The sequence below is a fragment of the Mandrillus leucophaeus genome, unplaced genomic scaffold, assembly GCF_000951045.1.
Source record: "Mandrillus leucophaeus isolate KB7577 unplaced genomic scaffold, Mleu.le_1.0 Scaffold552, whole genome shotgun sequence".
NCBI lineage: Eukaryota > Metazoa > Chordata > Mammalia > Primates > Cercopithecidae > Mandrillus > Mandrillus leucophaeus.
The window spans coordinates 1380735-1408050 of record NW_012105942.1 but is presented as its reverse complement, the minus strand read 5'-3'; the positions used below and the strand labels follow the sequence as shown (position 1 = coordinate 1408050).

The 27316-nt window shown below is 36.6% G+C and overlaps 1 protein-coding gene across 1 annotated transcript in view; it reads right to left on the bottom strand.

The window, feature by feature from the left end:
• The window catches only part of AKAP7 (A kinase (PRKA) anchor protein 7), a 151722-nt gene that overhangs the window by 59037 nt on the left and 65369 nt on the right, over positions 1–27316 (bottom strand). The window contains exons 6-7 of the mRNA XM_011998025.1: positions 23039–23151; positions 4687–4834 (exon numbers count right to left, since the gene is read on the bottom strand). Of these exons, the coding sequence (XP_011853415.1) occupies positions 4687–4834; positions 23039–23151 (261 nt within the window). The remainder of the gene's footprint in view (positions 1–4686; positions 4835–23038; positions 23152–27316) is intronic.

The following is a 27316-nucleotide window of genomic DNA, read 5'->3' as shown; positions in this document are numbered from 1 at the left end:
GTGAGCTGAGATCTGGCCACAGCACTCCAGCCTGGGCGACAGAGCGAGACTCCGTCTCAAAAAAAAAAAAAAAGATCAGAAATCTGTCCCACTGTATTAATGTATACCATAAAATGTTGGCTCAAGCCTCAAGAAATTGACATTACATTTGAGCTAGGATCAAATCAAAGAGAAGCTAAACCAAGGTAAGCCAATTAAATCTGATTGAGAAATAAAACAAAGTATCCCAAATCTAATATTGTTATAAAATATAGGTAAGATTGACAAAATCAATAATTATTTATAAGTGAATGAATTCTAGTGTACATTAAACTTGGTTAATTATAACAATAAATTATCACTTTAGAGGCACATACGATTTTAAAGTTTATATTGTCATTGCCAAATGTGACCCACAAAAGCATTTGTAATAAGCAAAAATCATTTTTTAAAACAATGTGAAGTGATTGGCATGGGGATATAAGATTGGCAGGGTTTGAAAAAGGCAAAATTGTTTTGAATTAGAAAGTGTAACAGCAATAAAGAAGCTTGATGGAAAGATCTGGAGAAACTACCTCACATAAGGGGAAATTTAAAGACTATCAACTGAAAAAGAGCAATGAAAGCAAAATCTCAGTGGCTTGAACATAGTGATGGGGGGTGGTAGGCTGAACAGAACTGTCCAGTGGCAATTTAGGTAATCTATGATGTAAGCTTCATAATGCCAGTCCTGCAATATTTTCAGCAATATCAACATATTCCTTTTTTTTTTTTTTTTTAAACAGGAGTGAGAGAGGTAATGAGGCACTGCATCTCTTATAAGGTTGGCCTTATAAGAGGCCTTATAAGGTTGGCAGAGAAGATAGGGGAAGCCAGCCAAAATCTGTCCTACACAAGAAGTATCTAAATTTTCCATTTACAATGAACCTAAACAGAAATGTTTGGTCCTCATCAAAACTTGGATGGAAGACAGCTCTCTTACAGAGATTCTGAAAACATGAAAATTCTCCTTAAAATAGACTTGAGATGTTTCAGAATATAAAATTCAAACGACATACTGAATATCTTCTGTTTAAAATAGCTGAAGTCTTTGAAAGGTAAAATGAGGACCTCTGAAGATCTCTAATGAAAATTTGGAAGTAAAATTGTGTCTCTTGAACATTTTTTAAATGCTTTAATAAACATTAGTATTAAGATTCTTTCAGGGTGTATACATCCATAGGTATTCTTCCAGCTGATGTGGAGATAAATTACCTTGGTTAAAGACCTTGCAATATTTAGCTACATATACAGACATATCTCAGAGGTGTTATGGGTTAGTTCCAGACTACTGCAATAAAGCAAACATTGCAATAATGCAAGTCACATGAATTTTTTGGTTTCCTAGTACATATAAAATTATGTTTCATTATACTGCAGTCTATTAAATGTGCAATATTATACCTAAAAAATGTACACATTTTACTTTAAATATACTTTATTGCCAAAAATGCTAACAATCATCAGAGCATTAAGCAAGTCATAATCTTTTTGCTGGTGGAGGGTCTTGTCTGTTGATGTTGATGGCTGCTGACTAATCAGGGTAGTACTTGCTGGAGGTTGGAGTGGTTGTGGCAATTTCTTAAAATAAGACAATAATGAAGTTTGCTGCATCAATCGACTCTTCCTTTCATGAAATAGTTCTCTGTAGCATGGAATGCTGTTTGATAACATTTTACCCATGGTAAAACTTCTTCAAAACTGGAGCTGATTCTCTCAAACCCTTCAAAGCCACTGTTTTATCAATTAAGTTAATGTAGTATTCTAAATCCTTTGTTGTCATTTCAACAATGTTCAAGGATCTTTACCAAGGTAGATTCCATCTCAAGAAACTACTTATTTTGTTCATTCATAAGAAGCAACTCATCATCCACTAAAGTTTTATCATGAGATTACAGCAATTCAATCCCATCTTCAGGCTTCGCTCCTAATTTTAGTTCTCTTGCTATTTCTGTTTTTGAGACAGAGTCTCACCCTGTCACTCAGGTCGGAGTGCAGTGGTGGCAATCTCGGCTCACTGCAAGCTCTGCCTCCCAGGTTCACACCATTCTCCTGCTTCAGCCTCCCGAGTAGCTGGGACTACAGGTGCCTGCCACCACGCCTGGCTAATATTTTTTGCAGTTTTAGTAGAGACGGGGTTTCACCGTGTTAGCCAGGATGGTCTCGATCTCCTGACCTGTGATCCGCCTGCCTCGGCCTCCCAAAGTGCTGGAATTACAGGCGTGAGCCCCTGTGCCTGGCCATTCTCTTGCTATTTCTATCACATCTGCAGTTACTTCCTCCAACGAAGTCTTGAACCTCTTCTCAAAGTCATCCATGAGAGCTGGAATCAACTTCTTCCTAACTCCTGTTAATGTTGTTATTTTGACTTCCTCCTATGAATCATAGTGTTCTTAATGACATCTAGAATGGCGAATCTTTTCCAGAAGGTTTTCAATTTGCTTTCCTCATATCTATCAGAATAATCACTATTCATGGCAGTTATAGCCTTACAAAAATATTTCTTAAATAATAAGCCTTGAAAGTCTAAATTACTGCTTGATCCACAAGCTGTAGAATGGACATTGTGTTAGCAGGCATGAAAATAACACTAAACTCCTTGTACATTTCCATCAGAGTTCTTCGGAGACAAGGTGCACTGTCAATGAGCAGTAATCATTTGAAAAGAATCTTTTTTTTTTCTGAGCAGTAGTTAGAATATTCAGTCACCCATGCTATTAACAGATGTGCTGTCATCCAGGCTCTGTTGTTCCATTTATAAAGTACAGACAGAGTGAATTTAGAATAATTCTTAAGGTCCCTAAGATTTTTGGAATGGACAATCAGCACTGGCTTCAACTTAAAAGTTACCAGCTGCATTAACCCCTCACAAGAAAGTCGGCCTGTTCTTTGAAAAACTTTGAAGTCAGACATTGACTTCTCTTCTGTAGCTATGAAAATCGTAGATGCCATCTTCTTCCAACAGAAGGCTATTTTGTCTACGTTGAAAATCTGTTGTTTTGAGCAGCCACCTTCATCAACGACCTTAGCTAGATCTTCTGGATAACTGGCTGCAGCTTCTGTATCAGCACTTGCTGCTTCACCATGCACTTTTATGTTATGGAGACAGCTTCTCTCCTTAAACCTCATGAACCAGTCTCTGCTGGTTTCCAACTTTTCTTCTGCACCCTGCTCACCTTTCTCACCTTTCACAGAATTGAAGAGAGGTGGGGCCTTGCACTGGATCAGGCTTTGGCTTAAGGGAATGTTGTGGTTGGTTTGATCTTCTATCTAGACCACTAAAACTTTTTCCATTTATCAGCAATAAGGCTAATTCACTTTCTTTTGATCTGTGTGTTCACTGGAATAGCACTTTTAATTTCCTCGGCATTCACAACTTGGCTAACTGGTACAAGAAGCCTAGCTTTTGGATTATTTCAGCCTTCGACATGCCTTCCTCACTAGGCTTAATCATTTCTAGCTTTTTTTTTTTTTTCTTGCACGTCCTTCCAATGTATCATTTCTAGCTTTTGATTTAAGGTAAGAGATGTACGACTCTTCATAGGGGAATGGCTGTTTGGTGGAGCAGTCAGAACACACACATTTATCAATTTGGTTTGCTATCTTATATGAATATAATTCATATGGTGGCACCCCAAAACAATAATGATAATAACATTAAAGATCACTGATCACCATAACAGATATAATAATAATGAAGTCTAAAATATTGTGAGAATTACCAAAATGTAATTGACACAAAAAGAGCACATGCTGTTAGAAAAAATGGCCCAGAAAGACAAGCGATACGGGGTTGCTACAAACCTTCAATTTGTTAAAAATAAATAAATAAACTGTCTTTTTAAGGCAATATCTGTGAAGCACAATAAAGCAAAACACAATACAACAAGGTATGCCTGCATTTGTCTTCTTTGAGTATTTTCATGTTACTTTAAAAGTATATAAATCAGGTTGTCTTGAAGTTCATAATTTTAAAAGAATAGTGTCTGGTTTGAAACAGTAAATCTGAATCACAACAGAGCTGGCTCTTTTGAAATACATTCACATTGCAAAAAGTGGAGAATAGCTCTATTCTGGATGAAAGATCTCCATAAGTGTACACACTTTCCACCTGGAAACGCAGTTTTATATGAGTCTGTCTCATCTCATGTCATCTAACAGATGCATTTACATATAAATCTTTGCTTCCTCTCAAAACATCTTTCTTAGGGAAGAAATTGAAGTTTTCAATTTTTGCAGGTCACCTACATTTTCTCTTCTCAAGGTGAAACTTTCTGGCTGAGGTCATTCTCTTCCTAATTACAAGCTGCAAATACAAAAATGACTGGTGTGGAAGGCCATGGAGGCCTTCCCTGGAGAAAATGCTTTCTTCATGTTCATGAAATAAAATTAAATCGAAATGATTTCTAAATCAGTATTTCCAGACTTCATTATAATTATATGTAAAGTCAGAAGTATAAAAACTATGGGTAGCAAATTCTTAACTGATCAATATAAATACTAAAAATGCTCTAGAAAATTTTCAGTGTATCATTGTCAAAACACAATATTTAGGAAAGTATATCATTGAGAAAACATATACAACTAAGTTTAAATATTTGCCAAGATAAAAGTGATGCCAAAAAAATTAAAAATAAAGATAATAAATAATTTTTAAACGACACTCACCAATCACAATGGAAGATTCACAGTGATAATAACCATTACTTTGTTTTTTCTTCAGCATGGAACAAAGATCTATGCGATATAACATTTCTTCTCCAAATCTGTGACTGATAAACTTTTCATATAAATCAGGATCTATTTTTTTCACTCCCTTGAAATGAAAAAACAAATAAGTCAATCAATCATTTCACCGAGGCAACCAGTTCATAATTACATCACTTTCCTAGAACCTGATTATTACATCTTAGAATAAAGTATACCACTGCCTATTGGCACTTAAAAATGCATGTACAACAATAAAATTGTTGTAAAGTTGTTTTTCAAGTCTCCCTGCCTAAAACGAGTTGTATTTAAAAACCATCAATAAAGAGTGTTAGGTTTAAATTTGGCAGTTTTCAGAACTTCATACATTTTAAGCTCCAGAAATAATAAAGTATACTGAGTTAAAATTTTGAGATACCAAGGAAAGACTAATCATCGACAACAAAAATGGAGAAATGGATAGTTTTTTTTTTAAATGCAGTCACTCTGTCACCCAGGCTGGTGTGCAGTGACGCGATCTCGGCTCACTGCAACCTCCGCCTCCTGGGTTCAAGCGATGCTCCTCCCTCAGCCTCCTGAGTAGCTGCGACTACAGGCGTGTGTCACCACACCCAGCTAATTTTTTGTATTTTTAGTAGAGACGGGGGTTCACTGTGTTAGCCAGGATGGTCTTGATCTCTGGACCTTGTGATCCGCCCGCCTCGGCCTCCCAAAGTGCTGGGATTACAGACGTGAGCCACCGTGCCCAGCAAAATGGATAAATTTTTTAAAAGTAAGGTAGGAAAAAAAATACTATAAATCTTTAAAAAGTAAGGTGGATCTTAACATTTTTATAGTGGAAAAATGTTCTAATTAGATGGATGTAATTTTTAAATTCCTTATGTAAGAATCATCTGAAAGACAATTAAAGATTACTTGAATTGGAACAGGGAGGTCAGTGGATCTTACAAGTTCTTCTCTATCTGCTCCTCCTTACTTTCAGTGTATTTTCTTAGCAGAAACAGTTGGTTGTTGAAAAATTACAGTGGGATGTCCTTGGTACCTCTGTAGTTCCCCCAAACATGGGAAAGAATATATCTGCCTCTGCTATACTATACAATGGCCCTGCAACTCGGCCTCAGAGTCCCAAAATACAGTCCATAAGATTAAGGTAACTAGAATAATATATTTTCTCTTTTCAGTGACAAAAACTTAATTAGAAAATTGATGAAAAAAATTATAAAAGCAAAAAAATTAAATCACTACAAACTGCTACTGCTATAGTTTATGTGTTTAGTTTTTCCTATGCAAATACAAAGTACATTTTTTCTCTTCTATAGAATGTGGTTGTTCCCTGAGTACTATTTGATAACCAGCTTTATATTGTCAGTAAATATACCATGTCAGTAAATAATATACAGATGTGCCAAATATTTTTCTCCATAGTACTTCATTGCATGAAAGTCTCATAATTTATTCATCCAATTATTTACTGTTGGACATTTAAGTTGATCTTAATTTTTAATATCATATTAAACATATTTCTATTGATATATGTTTTTGCTCAATGTCTAAAACTGGACTCCTAATCTCTCCCCCTTACCTCAAAGGGTTATGTGGACTAAGTAAGTTAATTTATAAAAGTGCTTAAAACAATGAAATATAATAAATTATATATAAAAACACACATACACACAGCCATTATCATTAGTGAACTTTATGTAATAATTTCATTTAAGATAAGATTTCAAGAATAAAAAACATTCTGAGTAAATGGAAAATGACCAACCATGCTTGTCTTCTAAATGCTTGTGTGTGTGTGTGGGTGGCGGGGGTGTGGAGGTTGGAGACAGTCATTCCTTTAGACTGGAGAGAAGACTGGCGATAACATAGCAGACAAATAAGAACCTTCAATTTTCAAGAAACCAATGCCAGCACTCACTAGCCACTATTGCTATAATCTTCACTTCCATTTTGTAAAATGTCATTTTTTAAAGAAATAAAACATGAGATTGACTCTCATCTTCTAGGCTTATTAATTTAATTTCAGCAAAAAGTAAATGCCAACTGTTTTGTAAGAATTTTTCACAGATGACTTCCAACATGAGTCTTTAGGACTTAATTTTTACTAGCAAGTGAAACGGAATTAATTGCTTTACTCATAATTTACAGAGAGAGCCATGGTTCAAAAAGGCATGAGAGGCACTGAAATTATATGCCCTGATCAGAAAAATCTTCAGTAATAAACAACCTAGAAATAGCTAAGCCTCTGCATTGTCTGCTATATATTACAATTTCAACATGATCTTCATTCTCTGGAGAAATTTTTTGTTTGGCAATATATTTCTTTTCTGATAAAATTTATCTGAATTGATTTCACCATCCAGCTGCAGCAGGTGGTGTTTTCTTTCATACTAAAAAAAAAAGGAAGACTATGATTCTGAGAAAATAAATGGGACCTCAAAAGTGGATCATTTAGGGTAAGACTAAGAAGGGCCCTGTTTTCTGAATGAATCCACTGGGGTGGCAAAATAGTTTCAGAAGCATTATCCTCCCAGATTGTATTTTAAAGCTAAAAAGGCTGGGTGGTGGCATTATTTTCAAGCTGCGGACCCCCCAAATTATTTTCTGCTTCCCTTCATCATAGGCCAGACCCTTCGTCATAGGCTAGACCCAAGGCACTATTACTTAACTATCAATGGAGGTATAAAATGTTAGGAGGGTTCAAAAGGTATCATGAAAATTGTTAAATTTGACCTATAAAGGCTAAGAGTTGGGATTATTTCACATGTAGAAGGAAAATATGTGAGGTATCTTTAACAAATCATGCTACGGGTGTTGCAACCCTGGAATTTTGAATATGACTGGAGATGGTCTAGTACTTAGAAGGTTATATTTGCCTTGAACCTAACAGGGACAAGGCATATTTTTAAGGGCTTCATATTTATAATTGTACCCAGTATAAGTGACATTTCAATTATGCAACATAACATTAGAAGAGAAAATAGGATGTTAAGTATGGAATACCAGACTTTGAAACAATAAATTAGTGACAAGAAACGTCAAACAGAAAAACGTTTTCAAGACTATCTTAATTAATCATTAGAAATGACTGAAGTTTTAACTTTTCTTTAGCCTAGTTTCAGTCACAGTTTAGGAAAAATTACCAGATGTTCAAAGACACTTGATAACCTCTGATACAATGTACCGTGAAACAGGAATTTCGTTCTTGGTTGTAACTTGGCACTCAAACAGTCCACTCCAGAGAAAATGCCACCAAAAGCATGATGAATATTTTTAGAATCATCTGATGGCTCAATTTGGTAAGTAATGGAAATTATTTACTCAGGAGGCATTCACCATATCATTTACATTTAGCTAAATGATGTGCACAATTTAATACGTACCAAAGAGGACTCAGACTTATATTACTATGCCTCTGACTCTATTTTTAATACAGGAAGTAGACAGATGGTCACAAAAATATGGAAATTCACATTTGTTAATTTCAAAGTGAAAATCATTTAAGATTCTAAAAAATAAGATACATTTATTCATCTTTAATTTCTATGACAAACTTTTTGTCATCAGAATAATGGAAATTAATATTAAGAAGGTTGAAACTTTTGTGTAATAGAAGATAACTTCTTATTGTTACTTGGTATAACAATCACAACTTCCATGATGAAAATATAAACAGGCTTCCTATAAGACAAAGAAATTATTTGTCCTACTGATAATAAGCTTGGCATTCCTGGATCTCTGCTATGTTTTCCAATAGTTTATTGCTGTCATACGAGTAGCTATAAAAGACATATATATTTCCTGTGATAATGACTTGACAACAAAATTAAGAATGTGATTTTCCACTTTGGGCACTGGCTGGTTAAAGAAGAATCGTAATCTCTTACGCTTATTTTTGTAAGTGGCAAAAAGTTACATTTGTTTAATGTTATATTGGTTAAGAAACTGAAATCACTTTTAGTGATCACTGCCCCAATGAAAATGTACATACTGGCAATTCACAGTTATGAAAACATTATATATCGGCATGGGGCTTATCCCTGGCAAATCTTAAAGTTCTTCATGATTCCTTCACCTCTTTGCATAACTCCAATTTTTGCTGTTATTTGCAGTATTTTCATTTTCACCATCCTCCTGATACAGAACACTTGGTTACCTCCTTGCCAGCTGCAGCCTTCCCTCAGTGGCAGCTTTCCTTCAGCTCCTCTGAGTCAGGAGGAGGCTCAGTTCCACCCCAGCCTGTTCTTGACAGGGAGGGAAAGAGATGAGGAGCTTCACTGCACCAACCAATGGGCTCCGGAATAGCATGGTGATTTTAGATCGTGTCCAGTACCCAGGGTGAGAATGGCCTTGCAGCCTTCCCATCTTCTCCTCTGGCCATACTGGGCCAGTCTATGTGGCTGGGCTCTGCTTTGGTCCCCTGGTCGAATGTGCCTGTTTCCTGTCTTGCTGAGGCCCTGACACCCCACCTACTGCCTGTCAGTTAGTTTACAGAAGGAAATGTAAGGAGTGATGAAAAATGGAAAAGTCAACAGTACTTTATGTGGCCCAATTATTGTGGCCCAATCTGAAAAAAAAAATGATGCCTGCTATCATCTGTATTATAGTAATAGAAAATACAAAGCATTTACTATGTACAGGCACTGTTCTAAGAACTTTTCTGAACTCATTTAATAACCACCTATTATCCACAGATAAGAAAACTAAATCACAGAGAAATGAGATCACTTACCAAAAGACACAGCTAGTAAGAGAGAGAGCTTAGATATAGATTCAGAATAAATAGAGAATATAATATATTGAAAAGAAGAGCAGAATAATAATTTCAAGCCCTCCATTATTTACTTTAAAATATTAAAATTCTAAGAATATTAATCATTCTTAAGATATAATCATATACATGATCATATTTACAAAACCAATGTCAAAATTACTTTGGGAATCTCTAGCATTCTAAAATACCTGCCCTTAATATAGTGCATGAATATTACTAAATCAAGTGATATGTATAGGTCATAGTAAATTAATAAGAAAGAATTCATAGATGCTACTTATATATAGAAAAAATTATCTAAATAATCCAGCCTGTAAAAAGAATGCTTCTTATACTGTTGATATTCCAAATAATCAGGTAAAATACTGGCACAGATGGTCTGAGTTTTCTGGACCAGCTATTTATGTCCATATATAATACTTCTCAATTCTTAATTTTGTTTTATGCTAAAGCATCTATTCGGTTCACCATGGGATTTTTTTTAGGCAAGCCATCTCCCCACTCCTGTATTTATAAACTTCCTTTTAGTATTCCAGCCTGGTTTAATGTTCAGGCTTTATGGAAAGAAAAAGCAGAAACTTAGTATTTTAACTAACATTTACAGTATTACACCTTTCAGTAAGTAGTAAGTAGAAACACAGCTGCTAGAGTCATACGTTTTAAATCTACTGTTGACACCTCCTTTTACCTGTCCTAAGACTTTAAGAAGCACTGGATGCTCCTCGGTGGCATCAAGTGGCTAGGAAAGCAGACACAGAGGGAAGATAACACGATTCCTAATAACAGAAGTCACGTCACAAAAGCCACCAAGAGAAAATGCTGTATTGCCTCCTGGTCCTAACGTGTCATTCCAGGAGGTGCTGGCATCAAACAGACCAGAGGAAGAAACATGGCTTTGGTCCACAAACATTTGGTTCATTTATACTGACTAAGGCTATGTTAACCAGAGAGAGAACAACAGGTCATTGGCACCCAAAAAGTTCTCAAGGTTGCAGGCTCAGTACAACCAGCGCAGTCCTGGAACACTGCAATGCTTTTATTTACAACACAGTCTGTTTCCATGTAAGCTCATTCTTTGTCTACTTAGCCAACCTCAATTCTTTCTTCTCAAGTCCTCCTCCTTCTCATTTCCGGCAGGAGAGACCATATGCTGTTTGGCCACATAACTGTTTGTTATACTTGTATGTGGCTTTTCTCAGTATAATGAAACAAAGAAGGGGCTCAAAAAATGAGGCATCCAAGAACGATTCCTATATGCTCAGTCTCAGCTGAGCATTCAACTCCCTTTCATCAAACTCCAGCTGTGTTCTTGGCTTAGAACAGTCTTGTGATCACTCGAATGTAAACAAGCTACAGCTTCCTCCTCCTTCCTATCATCTGTTTTCCTAATGTTTTGCTCTTTGGTACATGTTCTCCTGAATTTACCAACTTCACTATTTATTTCTATATATCAAAAATAAAACAAAATCTCCCACATACACTTACAACTTAATCTATTATGTTTCCTTGTTTCAATGCAATAGCTTTTTCCTTCTAATATATACTTTCTAACATTAAGTAATTAATGCCAGTAAGCCACTGGTACAAAAATTTCTCAGAACCTCAACAGTGAAGCAGGAGAATGGGGCTGTTTAGTAGAAAATCATTCAGAAATAAGTTCACAGAAAAATCCTAACTTTAACTTGCCCCATAACACTGGCCTGTGTGTTGCAACATACTTACATCATGATAGAAGGTGTTGTGGTTTTACAGCTTAGATGTCAAAAGTATGGAACCACTCATCTCCATGTTATCAACAGATAGAACTTCAGGCCTAACTGTACCTCAGGCACCATTCAAATGAGAGTTAAATACTGTCCCTAGACAGTGTAGAAGAGACTGCACACTCTCAAAATATTTTAAGTGCATCCACAGACATCACTAATTGTAGTCTTGTACCTTTAAACAAGAAAGACCTAAAGCATTTTCCCAGATCCTCCTGCTCCATGTACCTAGTACTTTCTACTTTTCTAACTTTCTTATGAACTACTCAATTTCCTGGACCCTTTTCCTATCAACATTCTTCCTTCTCACTTTTCTCCCCCTCATTCTAACCCCCAACATCATTCTCAATAGGACACCTTACTTAACCTAACTCAGCCTCTTACTCTGCCTAACTACCCAGAAGTATTCCCTGAATACTACTTAGGAAAGATGCCCCTGTCTAACAGCGGAAGGGCTCCAACAACTGAATATTACAAGAACTGGGTGAAGAAATGGGAAAGAAATAGTGGCATTGCGATCTACATTGACACTCCTATAGATTAGGAAATGGAACAAGGAAGAAAGGTGCTCAATTATACAAGCCTTTCACTTTATTTGGTTTGGAACTATTCCCTGGACATCATAACAGATATAAGGGAGTCTAATAGGAAAATAACAATAGCTGAATATGAAACAGTCATTAAACATATAACCCAAGAATCATGTGTAGCCCTTAAACCAAAAATGAATGTTTCTCTCCAGATAGAGCAAGAAATGTAAACAAAGACTTTCTAAGTATGACACACATGGCTATGTAAAATAATTTTTTATATAACATTCAACTGGAACCTTGCCCACATTTCAAACTTAAACATTTAATTGTGAAATTTCTCCTTGTTTACTTTAAAATACAGATTGTCCCTGACTTAGGATGATTCAACATACCTTATTTCAACTTCACAACATGTGAAAGCAACATGTATTCGGTAGAACCCATACTTCTAGTACTAATACAACCATTGTTTTTTCACTTTCAGTGCAATATTCAATAAATTGCATGAGATATGCAACACTTTACTATAAAATGGGTTTTGTGTTAGATGATTTTGTCCAATTGTAGGCTAATATAAGTGTTCTGAGCACATTTAGGTAGGCTAGGCTAGGCTATCAGGTTTGATAAGGTAAATGTATTAAATGCATTTTTAACTTATAATGTGTTCAACTTATGATGGGTTTATCAGAATGTAACCCTATCATAAATTGAGGAACATCTGCATAGAATTACAGGGATTACATAAATTTTCTAATGCACTCAGAGTCAACCTGTATCTATAAACATTAGATTTGCTTTTTAAAAGTATAGTTAAAATAGGCATCAGACCAGTCAGTAATTTCCACACAGCCTTTTCTTTTAGATATTTCAAAAATTAAAAAGAATATTTTCCAATTTTTGAGAAGCACTTCAAGACTAATTTAAAAAGCAGTGAGTGTAGTAGGAAAAGAAAAAATTGACAAAAGACAAGGAATTGGTATCTTAAGATAATAGAATGCAAAAAATTATATATACTGGCATATTCCCCTTTTGCTATACCCACTAGGTGCTACCATTGCATACACAGATCCCAGAAAGCTAAACAAGCCAAACGACACTATCCTTTCCATGTCCATCACATACCCACTTTGTACATCTTAGGTACCTGCCAATAGGAATATATGTGTGATAGAAAAGTTACCACCTGTTGAGAAGTATGTTTGATGTGATTTCCCTATCCATTCAGCTTATTCCTAGGTGACCACTCCCTGGTAAATTAAATTTGAGAGATATTTGGGCTGGTAGTCTAAGAGCACACAGTTTACCATTTTCTGATTCTCAGGGTAGGTCAGGGAGGGTGAAGAGCAAGGTGGGATCCAAGGGGGCCAAGTCATGATACATGGGATGTATGAGATTAGGGAGGGGCTGTTGCCAAAGGTGCAGGATCACTACAGGAAGTCACATGGAACATTCTCCCAAGTAATGAATGGCCAGACCAAACCAGAAAATACTGTGAAAGAAATGTTCTGTTCTAAATAAAGTTACACATCAAATTATTATAATCAGATCCAGCTGTGGGGAAGGCAATAGCCAAGGAAGGAAGAGAGGTAGTTTCATACTCTGGTCTTCAGCTTTGGGACAGTATAAAGATACAGCTGCACTGAAAGGCCTTAAAGATGGATCTCCAAAATGGTGTCACAAACCTGGCCAATAGTTAAATATATTGCCATCAGTAGGGTTTAGAGACAGAACACCTCCTGTAGGAACCAAACTGGAATTCCTGTAGTCAAGGGTAGCTAGTCCCTAAGATGATACATGGAGTAAGTGTTGTTAGGTCCTCAACTACAGATAAAGTGAGGCTTGGCCCTGGCAAACAGGCCAATAACCTCTTTGCCTTTTTAATTTACTAGAGTAGCCAACTGAAAGAGAACTGAATTGGTTTAGTAATTTGAAGAACTAGTATTATTCTATTTTTAAGGTATCTTTCCTTGAGAGAGTAAGATTCTGATGGTCAAAATAAACCAGCTCATTTGTAGAAATGGAAGTATAATTCCGATATAAACTAGTTATGGTTTTGGATTGCAACCTTAATTCCCTCTCATATCTGAGTCTCTCAAGAAAAATATAGCTTTACCTTCTTTCTCTACGCAGTTAATTATTTTAATAAGAGCTGGTTGGCCAATCTTTCCAGTGACAGAAAATCTTCTTGCCATCCAAATAAATCCAGCTGGTTTGCTTTTATGTGATCATTTGAGTGGGTCAGTAATTAGCTATTGTCACTTACTAAACAAGGTAAATAGTTCCGCATCAACACAATTTTGGAATAAAATCTTAGGTTTTCTTGACCATATATTCTATTTTTCTTTACCCATGATCAATCCACTGTGGGGTTTGCCAGTTTCTTATATTTTCATGATGTTCCACTTCGTCCTTGACTAAGAAAATGAAATTAATTACCAGTTTCAAAATGTCTAAAAATGACTCGCTGAGAAAAACATTTTTCCCATAACTAATGGTAATCTTTGAGATAGAATTTTTATATTTAATATAATTAAGGCAAACACATGCAATTTTAATTAACTTGAATACTCCGATACTGCATCTTTTAATACAAGTTCTAAAACTCTGTTTCTTCAATTATACTTAAATCAGAAGTTTATCGGGCTGGGCGCACTGGCTCACACTTGTAATCTCAGCACTTTGGGAGGCCGAGATGGGCAGATCACGAGGTCAGGAGATCTAGACCATCCTGACTAACACTGTGAAACTCCATCTCTATTAAAAACACAAAAAATTAGCTGGGCATGGTAGTGGGCTCCTGTAGTCCCTGCTACTCGGGAAGCTGAGGCAGGAGAATGTTGGGAACTCAGCAGAATGTTGTGAACCCCAGAGCCGAGATCGCGCCACTGCACTCCAGCCTGGGAGTCAGAGCAAGACTCGTCTCCAAATAAATAAATAAATAAATTAATTAATTAATTAATTAATTAAATAAAAAACAGAAGCTTATCTGTAGATGCAACTGCTAGAAAATAAATGTGTACACAGAATCTATGTGTTTAACGACAAAAAAAAAAAAAATCACTTAAGCCAGATTAATCAAATCAGCATTTCCTAAACCTATTCTGCCAAATACTAGGGCTACAAAACAGTCTGTGGAAAAAGGACTTGCTGGTCAAATGCATTTGGTTGGGAAACAACGCTGAGTGAACTATATGACCGTTCAAAATATTTACTGCCCCTCCTGTGGTGTCCCTTCCTGGAAGCAAATTATATAATTATATGTCCTGCTATGTTACACTCAGAAGGGACCATGTGACTTGCTTTGGCCAATAAAATAAGATCAGAAATTACGTGTGTCACTTCTCAGCAAAAGCTTTAAGAATCAGCATGTTCACCAACTCTCTTTCCTTCTGTCAGAAGAGCAGAAAAGTCCTAGATGGAGGCTGCCCAGTCACGGTACTGAGTAAAGACAGTGTGGAGCAGAGCCAGAGGATCCATGAACATGGGCAAAAAAAAAAAAAAAAAAAGAATCTCTGTTGTTGTAAGCTCTTGAGATTCACAATAAGCATTTGCATTTCAGACAACCTAAGAAGTTCTGACATAAAGAGTTAGATTAATTTTACTTAACCCATTATTGCTAACATTCATTGGATCACAGATCCCGCCCTGCCTCACATAAAACCCTGAGAGATGTTCAGAAAGAAAAATCTCGGAAAATGCTATTGAAGATACTTGCTTCAAATCTCCATTCCACTTTGAAGATCTAACATTAGGTTCACCAGTCATTTCTTCTAGGGTTTTCAAAGTTGTCAAAATCTCTAACAGAATCAAGAGCAACCAGGAATCATTTGTAATCCTGACTTCAGTCAATTTCTAGAATTTCCCATAAAATAATTTAGCATTGTTTACTCTTTCTCAATTTTTAAAGACATATAAAGTACTGAAAGATTCCAAATGAATGTTAAGCAGGTTTACCTTTGTAAACATCATTTCCAACTGTTAAACAATTGTAAACTTGTTTTTTTTTCAATGTACAGAAATAGACAATACAACAGCATAAAGTTGAAAAAGACATTAGAAACACAAGTGAAAGCACTTGTTATAAATAGTGCTCTTTAACACACAGTAGATGACAGGGTTGACTAATGTAATCTAGAGTATCTCAGAAGAAATTACAATTCTATCTCCTGAGAATTCACTGAATTTTTGGTGTTAAAAAGCCATTAAAACAAAGAGATTTGCTGTTTAATGCACTTGGAAATATGAAAAGTGACTCAAAAACAACCAAAAACTGTGAGTAATTAAGCCATTTGACACAGGGAGATTCAAAAATAGTTTACAGAACCAATCTTATTTATCTTGCACCAAAGATATTTTTTTGTCTGGAATAATCAAGGTTCACTGAATATCCAGGGCATCTACAAATGCCCTCTTTGAGGGATGAAGGAAGGAAGTGGCAGGGTAGTCTTCGGGCTTCTCTGTGCCTCTTATTTGTTAGAATGAAGGAGGATTCTTTAAAATGTAGAGCCCTGTGAAAGCTTGCCTAGTCTGTCTCCCAGGTCAGGAGGGCCTCTACCACTAGCCCTTACACATAATTTGGTATTGACAGGATTTCTCTACCTCTCAGTTTCACTAAAGATGTAGTATGTGGCTGGGTGCAGTGGCTCAAATCGGTAATCCCAGTAATCCCAACACTTTGGGAGGCCAAAGTGTGAGGATTGTTTAAGGCCAGGAGTTCAAGACCAGCCTGGGCAACATAGCAACACCCCGTTTCTAGAAAAAAAAAAAATTTTTTTTTAAATTAGCCAGCCATGGTGTGCACACTTGTAGTCCCAGCTACTCAGGAGGCTGAGGCAGGAGGATCATTTGAGCCCAGGATTTGGAGGCTGTGATGAGCTATGATCATGCCATGAACTCTAGGCCTGGGTAACCAAGTGAGATCCCAGTTCTTTAGAAAAAAAAAAGATGTGTAGAGTGTTTTTCCCATTGTCCTTGTTGCTCCATCTGGCTTCTAGGAGGACAAGTGGAAAGACTCGGATCTAAATTGCCACTATCTTCCTATCGGTACTTGAAGACCTTTCTTCTCTCTGTCTTTCTCCTTCCACAAAGACAAGAAAGCCAATATGAGGTTAGAAATATATATATCTGTGTGAAGCCAAATTAACCAATTTGGTCAAAGTGTTTATCTTATAGACATTTCAGGATAGCACAGGTGTCAAGAGTCCTTCTTGTACAAGTCAATAGAGATCGAGAGAGGTTAGGTGATTCTTCCAGGACTAAATAACAGGGCTAAAACAGGAAAGCTCATGCTCCTTTAAATTTACTACAGGGATTCCTTTAAGAAGGAATAGTCTTCATGCTCCTGAGTTTTAAAATGCTTTATAAAAGCTCACTGTCATGTAGACCCCCAAAAGTGAGTGGCAGTCAAATTATACCAGGCCCAGTTAAAATCCTGAAAAAATATGCAGCGATAGATAGATAGATAGATAGAGAGACAGAGAGAGAGAGAGAGAGAGATAGAAGTAAATAATGGTACTGAGTGAAGAAAGATGACATCAGGGCTCACAGTTAGGGAAGGATGCAGAGTAAGGCTGAGTTCAGCCAACCTAATATAGAAACTTTTCATTACAATTTTGGTTCCGTATATTCAATCACCAAACAATTCAGGAACTGGAATCCCCTCTTAATGGTAACATCAGAACAAAATTTTCATCCATATGCTCTCTGTTTCCATTCCTACCAATAACTGTCCTATATCCTCTTCTCCACTCCCCTCAACATCACCTTCATCAGGTCCAATGATCACCCTTCAGCCCTTACTTTTTGCATATTGAATTCTGCCCTCAAAACAAACCAGTCTAAGTGAAAGTCACTAACAATTTTCAAAGATCATTTTTTTCATTCTAAAGTACTCTCATTTTCTGACTCTGTAAAAAAAAAAAAAAAAAAAAAAAACACTGCTGCAAAGAGGTGTCATGTTCATAAAACATATCCTTGGCAGTTTAAGAGCTACAGTAGTAATTTGAAAGAGTTATAAATCAGGGAAGGTATCTAAGAAGCCCAGAAAATAATTTGTGATTAAAAACAACTGACCTATACATTAGGAGATCACATTTATTTTTTGAGATCTGCATTAAGATGTTTGTTTGATTTGAAACCTGTCTTCTTCTGCCACCAAGTGTTAGCACATATTTCTAACCAACCAAGATTTGCAACATTGAAATCACTGAAACTCAAGTTCATTCAATAAGAAAAATAAGTCCAAAAAGATACACTATAAAAAGCATGAAGCTGAACAAGTTAGTAGACTGGCTATGTCAACTAAATTCTGAAAAGAACTACAAATAACCTGAACTTTAGTTACTATTTCAGAGACAGTAATTTAATACGATTTTCTGAGGCTTCATTCAATGAAAAAATTACAAAATACAATGATAATGATTTCTTTTGATATTATGCAACATATCCACTACAATTTCATGAAACTAAGAATATGCAAAGCTGACACATTCACTAAATGTCTCCTGGTGTTAGAAAGATATATAATCGCCAAGAAAAGCCTTATGTCTCACAGAATCTGTCCTTAGCCTCAACTCAGCTCTCTAACTTGGGAACCAGAATACCATGCTGTCACAGAAGAAGTTTCACATCAGGACATTTGAGAGAGAGTTTCTGTATTTTCAAAATTTTGAACACAATATATTGAATGTTTAGATCCCCCACTGGGCTTTTGGTTACTGCTACTACATGCAATTACCTGCCAACAGGTGCCTACCAGAGGACAGGACCCCGGAAATCCAGGGACTTCTGCACCAAACACTTAACACCACTGGGAAATCCTCACACTAGATCTGTACGACCTCCCAGGGGGTGAACACTCATCCCCTGCACCAGCCATCTGTCCACATCTTTAATGTCAATGAGATGTTTTACCTTCATAAACAGACTGATTATAGCTCTGACTTAAATCTAATTTTTTAAGTTGACATGGATAATAGCTTTTCAGGTTATATTTTAAATGACAATGACAGATGATTTTAAAAAATCTCAATTGGGTTATCACTATAGAATATCGCATTACACCTCCTATAAACAATAATGAATGGACCAGCTATCTTATTATCTCAGAATTTTCCTATAATTAATCTGGAGCATTCCTCTACACAGCACACCCCTTTTTACCAACAATCATCAGGTCTACCCTGACAACAGTAGCACCAGTACTTTAGGAGTGCATCAGTATCATACACAAAATCATTTCCAGACTACCCTCTCGGCAGGTCAAATTGAAATATAAGGAGGACACCACCTGGAATCAGTCTTTAAAACAGAGCACCTTAACAGGAGGTATCATTTAGCTCTTTTCCAGACAGTCTCACTATACACCACCCCTGCATACCAGAAACTGAAGGAACACTCCTATGACAATGGAAAATCTTCAGGTTTCCTGAATCCGGTGGCTACCCCACATTCCTGCATTGCCATGGGGCACCTAACTTTGCTCATCACCACTTCTTATTACCCTCTACTCACAAGGTCCCACCATTCCTCAGAACCCCAGCAAACCAAAATGGGAATCCTTAGCATGTCAAGGGAGACTAACTATATTCTGAGTGATATTAAGGTCAGTTCTATTCACTTACCTACCAGAAAAATCATGAGCTAAGAGAGCAGTTGTGGGAAGCCACTTTTTACCTCTAAAATGCATTGAAACACATTAAGGTGTTGGCAAGGCAAACCCAAGAAAACCATTTTATACAATTTTAATTATACTATACATTCTACAGTATAGATTTTATATACTACATAAACAGTATAGTATTTTATTTACCTTTGCATGCTGTTATAGAATCCTTATATTTACTTCAATAGCTACTTATATCATTTATATGATTTACCATAATTGACTTAAACCTTTCCCTATTGCTGTGGGAGTTATTTCTATTATTTCCCTATTATTGATAATATTTCAGTAAACATCTTTATGCATAAAGAACTTTACTTTTTAAATTATTTCTTTAGAATAATATCCGCAGGTAGGACATCTTAAATAAAACGAGATTTTTAACATTTTTTTAATGTCAGTTGCATAATTCATAGCTCAAAGGGCCATATCAATTTTATATGACCTCTGATAGTCTTTCTACCACAAGTTTATCCTAACACGTGCTCTTCTCATACACCATGGTTGGGAGTATAAAATGCTACTACTGCTTGACAAGGCAATTTGAGGTGTTTCTGAAAGTTTATAATGTCCAATACCCTTTGGCCTTAGAATTTCACTTCAAAGAATTGGTTCTTTGAAATACTGGCATATCCACCCAAAGAAAAGCGAACAAGGAAGTTCACAACAACACTGTTTGTGGTACCAAAGAAACGGAAATCAACCTAATTATTCATCAAGGGAAGAATGTTTAAATTATGATAAATCAAAATAACATTGAGAGTTTTATTTCTGTTTTAAAGAAACTATATGCGTGTATGCATGTCCATATGTATTTGCAGTGCATAGAAAAAGGTCTGGAAGGATCTACTGGCAGTGGTTACCTAGAGAGAGAGACATTCTGTTGGAAGGAAGTGGGTTGCAGGATGGTAATGAGGGAGAAACTGTACCTTTCACTCTATAGGTCTGTATGTATTTTAATTGTTTACAGTAAGTATATATTCAGCTAATAATTTTATAATTAAAGTAACATTTTAAATAAAAAATAACATACGTGAAATGAGTCCAATCTCCTAACATGCTAGTGGAGAAAAAAAAAAAAAAAACTATTTTGCCACTCCCTTCTTTTATTTCACTATCAATCTAAATAACATGGAAAGCCAGCAATACATTCCACGGTCATCTTTATTTAATGGTCACTTGCTTGTGATCATTAGATCAATGGATGGATTCAGAACAAAAATCTAGAAGAAAATTAGTGCCGAGAGAGGAAAATAGATAGCTGGAAATGTAAAAACGTTAAGAATGACACTAAGGAACCATATATTTTCAAACAATCTACATACCAAACCACGAATTATAATAAAGTAAATAAATGAAATCCTTTTGTATATATGCCAGCTTTTCATACTGGTTTTAACCTTTACAGTAGATATGCTGCACAAGAAACTGTTGGGTATTAATTTAAGCCTGCAGGTCTCAAGTATATTCCTCTGCAGATCATCTGTATCAGAACCATATGTGGCATTTACTGAACATCAAAAGCTTAGGTCCTAGGTCCATCTCTAAATCTAAGGGTAGAGGGTGGAAATCTGAAACTTCAACAAGTACCCCCGCTGACTTGAGAATCCCCATATCTAAGATCTACTTCCTTAAACTTTCAGGAACACTGACCATTATAATAGTGATGGGAATAGACTCATTCCATAAATTAAAATAAAAAATTATTATTTGACTTCCTGAAAATGATAAGATCACAATTTATTTTCTAAATATTAAGCATTCTGATCTAAATAAAATGCAACCTTAGATTTTATGTACCATGCAAGCAGTGACTGTTTCTATTTTGATCACCATTCTGTGCCCAGCACCCAGTGTCTGGCACATAGTAGGCACTCAATATGTATTTACTTAATTAATATGATTTGGAACAGGGAGCTCCTTACACATAGAAATGACTCTATATGAACTGGAGCTGGCCAGTGGGAGGGAAGAATGTGAGACAGAATGAGATGGGATGGGTTTCTCAGGTACAGAGACAGGGCTCTGTAACTGATAAGACTGTGATCTCAGTCACATCACAACCATTCCAAGTTTCATATCACTTTTCTATAGGGTAAGATTGATTCTGAGAAATTAACTGCCAATAAATCATTTAAATGCAGTTTGAAATGTTGACATATACAGTTAAGCATTTTTTGAATAAATGTCCTTGGGTGCTCTCATTTCAAAGTTAATATTATAAAGATAAAGAAACATTTTGAAATGGAGATATTACCTTCACCACTGATTGTCATTCTGTGATTAAGTTTGAAACCACTTGGAAGAGGACAATCCATTTGAAAGCAAAACAAGAAAGATAACCAGTAAAGAATCAAACTGTCAGTCTATAAGTTTTGTAAATTGTTATCATCCCAGATTTCAAAATCTATCATTTACACCAATTATTTTTACCTCATATACTCTGGAATGATACCTAATATGGATACTACTAAATTTGTGGCAATGTAATCAAAAAAACATGCAAAATATCTTTTTGAGATTTTCAGCAATAGTCTGTAGAAAACTACTAACTACAGGATGGTGAGTCACCCAAACCCATGATTTAAAGGACCCAAAAGACTTTTCTGAGGACAGAGACATTAAATACAAAATGTGACAAATTTAGAAAAAAAAAAATTCTACTTACTACTAATGGCCTTCATTGCTAGAGCTGCAAATCAGTCTTAACTGCAGCAAAGGGTCATGGAGAGCAGGGAGCGGATATTAATCTGCATGCCCATCTCCAAAACTCTGGTATATGAGAGCAGGCCATCAGATGTCTGAATTTGCATGAGGAACCCCCTAGGCTGAAATAGGAAACAAAATGAAGGGTGGCCTTAGGATTTTAGGAGAAATGCTCATGAACCTAGACAGAAGTCAAAAGTTGCTCTGACTTCTGAGGGAAGAAGGAGTGGCCTATAAAGGCAGTAAGTCACCCTGAGACAGGGGAAGTCAAAAGACTTGTCACTTGGATTGTGCCACTGTTAACCATCCTTAGGGAGAAGTACTTTTAAGTACCTCCAGGAAAGGAGGTCCCTCAGTTACCCTCATGCCCAGTCCCCGATACACCTGGTTCCAAGGCCTTAATTGAGGCAACCGCTGAAAGATGGTCTTTTGGAAACCTTGAAGAGCGACAGGAAGAGGGGTAAAAAAGCTTACCCAGTTGCGGTGAGCAGCACCAGCGTACACAGGCCAGCAGAGGAAGCTTTGAGAGCAACAGGATGCAAATAACCACAAGCAAGGATAGCAGCAAAACTGAACTCTGGCACCACCTCGAGGCTCTTCAGGGAATGAAGCAGATGAGGCAACAGTGGTAGAAATAAATGATGGCCAGAGAATGCAAGAACAGCCATCATGGCAAAGGAAGGCAAAGCTGAAATAGCCTCCTTGGAAGGCCAGGAACATCCTCAGCATCCCTGGGAATTGGAACCAACCTGACTTGGAATCCCAGAAGCAAGAGTAGTGTGAGACCGCGGCAATGTCACTTGTGCTCCAGACCATGCTTATGGCTGGCGTGGCCTGGTAAAACAGGCTTGCGATAAGAACATACACTCACATTCTTACGGAGCCATGGTGATTTTGACAACTTCATGAAGGTCAAATGAGGCTTAAAACTTCTGCCGTCTCCTGCCAGGATGCCTTTTTCTTGAAATGTCCTATTTGCAGTCTCTGAAGAAAATAAAGAGAAACAAAGAAATGCTACTACAGTCTGTTCACAGTTGTCTTTAATTGCAAAAAAATACCAGTTCAAACAATCACTATTTTATGGCGAAGATTACTTTATACACCTGTTTCAGATATTTTCTTTAAAAGAAAGAAAAAATCTGCAATATGTATAACAAATACTATTTGACAGTTAAATGTCCAGTGATTTCACACCTGTGGTAAAGCACACAAAAGCAATAATTTTCTAACAAATACAACAACTGTTGGGCTGACACGGTGCTGATTTCTAACAAATACAACAACTGTTGGGCTGACACGGTGCTGATTTTCACTGAGCATTCCAGTGGTTTCCCTGAGTATAAAAAAGGACTAGCTTATCTGAAACCCTTAATATCTAAAACTTCTGCTTCCAAGATGAAGTAGCAGAAACCTTCCCTGAGCAATGAGAAACAAACAAGGCAAGCCCTTTGATTGTTCTAGCTTATATCCTTGAATGTCCAAGGTCTTGTGTAAGGAGGTGAAACACATAGAGTCCAGCCATTCCCTGGGTTGAGGGAAAGGAGCTGAAAGGGACAGAATACTTGAGAAGAGAGACCTGTACCAAGAAAATTCCAGAGCTCTTCAAAGCGTTCCCCTAGAATATCTGACTGAGTCCTGATCAGTGCATGTGTGCAAGGAAACTACCTGAGGCTGGGGAAAAACACATTCAAAAGGATTAAAGGGGAGAGTGTCCAGTACTCTAACAAGAAAAGGTGAGCCCTTTGATTGCCCCAGCTTATATCCAAGGCCTTGTATGAGGAGGAGAAACCCAGACGGAGCCCAGGAATACTGTCTGTTCCATTAGCCAGTCTGGAAAACCCCAAGATTCATGAGACATCAGGTAAAAAGAACAGTCTTGCCTCAGTAGTGGGGAATAATTAACTCTGGACTGGTACTCTTCTAGTACCACCTAGGAAATCTTAGAAACAAGACCCAAAACAAACAAACAAACAAACAAAAAACTGATTTCCAGGTAACTTAATTGTGTACCAGAACAATGCCCAAGGATATTTATAGAAATACAAAACAATTCAGCACCCAACAAGGGAAACTTCACAATGCCTGGCATCTAATCAAAAACTACCAGGTGTGCAAACTAACTGGTCAATATGGCCCTCATTTTTGAAAAGATAAATCAATTAATCAAAAGTGACTCAGAACTGACATCGAGGTTAGAATTAGTAGATAGGACATCAAAATAGTTATTGTAACTGTATGTCTTATGTTCAAAAAGTCAAGTAGATGTTGGGAGAAAAGCTGAGTGTTAGGAGAGAAGCTGAGGCAGGGCTTGCATGTCTGACATAATGTAAAAGAGTGTTGGAACATATCCGGGGTCCAGGGTCTAAAATCCCTCGTGGCCTTTGGAATATGTCTAGACTTGCTGGCTCCTTGCTTCTAGCACTCCCATTATCTGAAGTAGTCATATGTTTCAAAGAAAATGCTAAACCATCACAGCTGTAACTCATTTGCTTGATACACCGCTTCCTTTCAACCCCCACATCCTCACCACCTGTTTCTTTGTTTGATCACCAATAAATAGCATGGGCTCCCAGAACTCGGGGCCTTCGCGTCCTCCATACTGGCATTGGCCCCCAGTCCTACTTTCTCTCTTAACTTGTCTTTTCCTTTCACTCCGCTGGACTTCATAGCCCCCACAGCCTGGTGTTGGGTCTGATCACCCCAACAAGCAGAGACACGGAAACTATTAAATCCAAATCCAAATCAAATTTATATAGAGATGGAAACTGCAATGTCTGAGAAAAATTAACTGGATGAAAATAACAGGTGAGACACGGCAGAGCAAAATACTGGTAAATTTGAAAACAATGCAATAGAACCCAAAATAAAACACACTAAGAAAAAGAAAATATAAAGAAAAAAGAACAGAGAATAGAATATCAGTGAGCTGTGGGGCAACTTCAAGTTGTCTAATATGTCTGTAACTGAAGTTCCTGAACAAGGGGGAAAGAAATGGAGTTAGAGAAAATAAATGAATAAATAATGGTGTTGCAGAATGAAAACTGCCACAACTACAATGGAAAGTAATCTGAGTAGCGACTATTAAAATTTAGGCTACACAAGCATTTGGAGCCAGCAATTCCAATTCTAGGAAAATACAAAGAAATAAAAGCATCAGTATACGAAATTCTATGAAAAGACACTTATTAAAGCATTATCTGAATTCGCACAAACTGGAAACAACCTTCATCAATAAATAAACAGTTGATAAATTACCATATGGCCACCATGAAGATAATAAAAGGAATTAATTAGAATTACACACGTAGACAGGAGAAGTGGCCATGATCCATTAAGCAAAAAGAGAGAACTTACATGGTTATTATATCTATAACATGATTCTCTGGAATATAAAAGAGAGAAGTAAAGAAAATAGATTATCTATATGTTTTTACTAACATGGAAAAATAGTATAGAATACCTTGGGATGTGGGTTGAGATTAAATAGAGGCACAGGAGACCAGATTTATAAATATAATACATATATATGGATTGAATTGTTAAAATGAGCATATATTACTTTTGAATAAAAAAATTAAAACATAAAATAAGCACAATAACAAATGCACTATACATTAACAATATAACATTGCTATGATTTCACAAGCATCAAACTAGAATGCACAAAGAAGAGGACAGAATCATTTGGCATGTATGTGAAAAATTCATACTTTTCAAAGATCAACGGTAAATAAATTTTCATGTGGTCTTTTTATCCAAAAACAAGTAGGGCTAATACTATTAAGCCAATTCTAAAGACAAGAAGACCGGAACGTAGGAAGAACTCAGAATTTTATCAGATAAATTTAACAATTACTCTTTGAAATAATTAAAAAGAATCAAGCAGAAATTCTAGAGTTGAAAAATGCAGGCTGAGCACGGTGTCTCATGCCTGTAATCCCAGCACTTTGGGAGGCTGAGGCAGGCAGATCACCTGAGGTCAGGAGTTCGAGACCAGCCTGGCCAACATGGTGAAACCCTGTCTCTATTAAAAATGCAAAAATTAGCCGGGCGTGGTGGCACGCCTGTAATCCCAGTTACTCAGGAGGCTGAGAGAGGAAAATCGCTTAAACCCAGGAGGCAGAGGTTGCAGTGAGCTGAGATCGCACCATTGCACTCCAGCCTGGGCGACAGAGTGAGACTGTCTCAAAGAAAAAAAAAAAAAAAGCAACTGACATGCTGAAGAATGCATTAGAATCTCTTAATAACAGGGCCAAACAGGCAGAAGAAAGAATTAGTGAGCTTGAAGACAGGCTGTTTGAAAATACACAGTCAGAGGAGACAAAAGAGAAAAGAATATAAAATAATGAAGCCCACCTACAAGACCTAGAAAATAGTCTCAAAGGGACAAATCTCAGAGTTGTTGACCTTAAAAAGAAGTAGAGAAAGAGGTAGGGGTAGAAAGTTTATTCAAAGGGATAATACGAGAGAATTTCCCAAACCTGGAGAAAGACGTCAACATTCAAGTACAAGAAGGTTATAGAACACCACGCAGATTTAATTCAAAGAAGACTACCTAAAGGCATTTAAAAATCAAACGCCCAAAGGTCAAGAATAAAGAAAGGATCCTAAAAGCAGCAAGAAAAAAGAAGCAAATAACATACACTGGAGCTCCAATATGTCTGGCGGCAGATTTTTCAGGGGAAACGTTATAGACTAGGAGAGAATATCATGATATATTTAAGATGCTGAAGGAAAACAATCTTTTACCCTAACATAAGAACTAAAAAACAAGAGCAAATCCAACCCAAAATTAGTAGAAGAGATAATAAATATCAGAGCAGAAATAAATGAAACTGAAACAAAATACAAAAAAAATCAACAAAATGAAAAGCTGTTTTTTTGAAAAGATAAGCAAAATTGACAAACCTTTATGCAGACTAAAGATAGAAGACCCAAATATATAAAATAAGAGCTGATAAATGAGACATTACAACTGATACCACAGAAATTCAAAGGATCATTAGTGGCTGCTATGAGCAACTATATGCCAATAAATTGGAAAATCTAGAGGACACAAATAAATTCCTAGACGCATACAATCTATGAAGACTGAACCATGAAGAAATCCAAAACCTGAACAGACCAATAACAAATGAGATAAACGTCA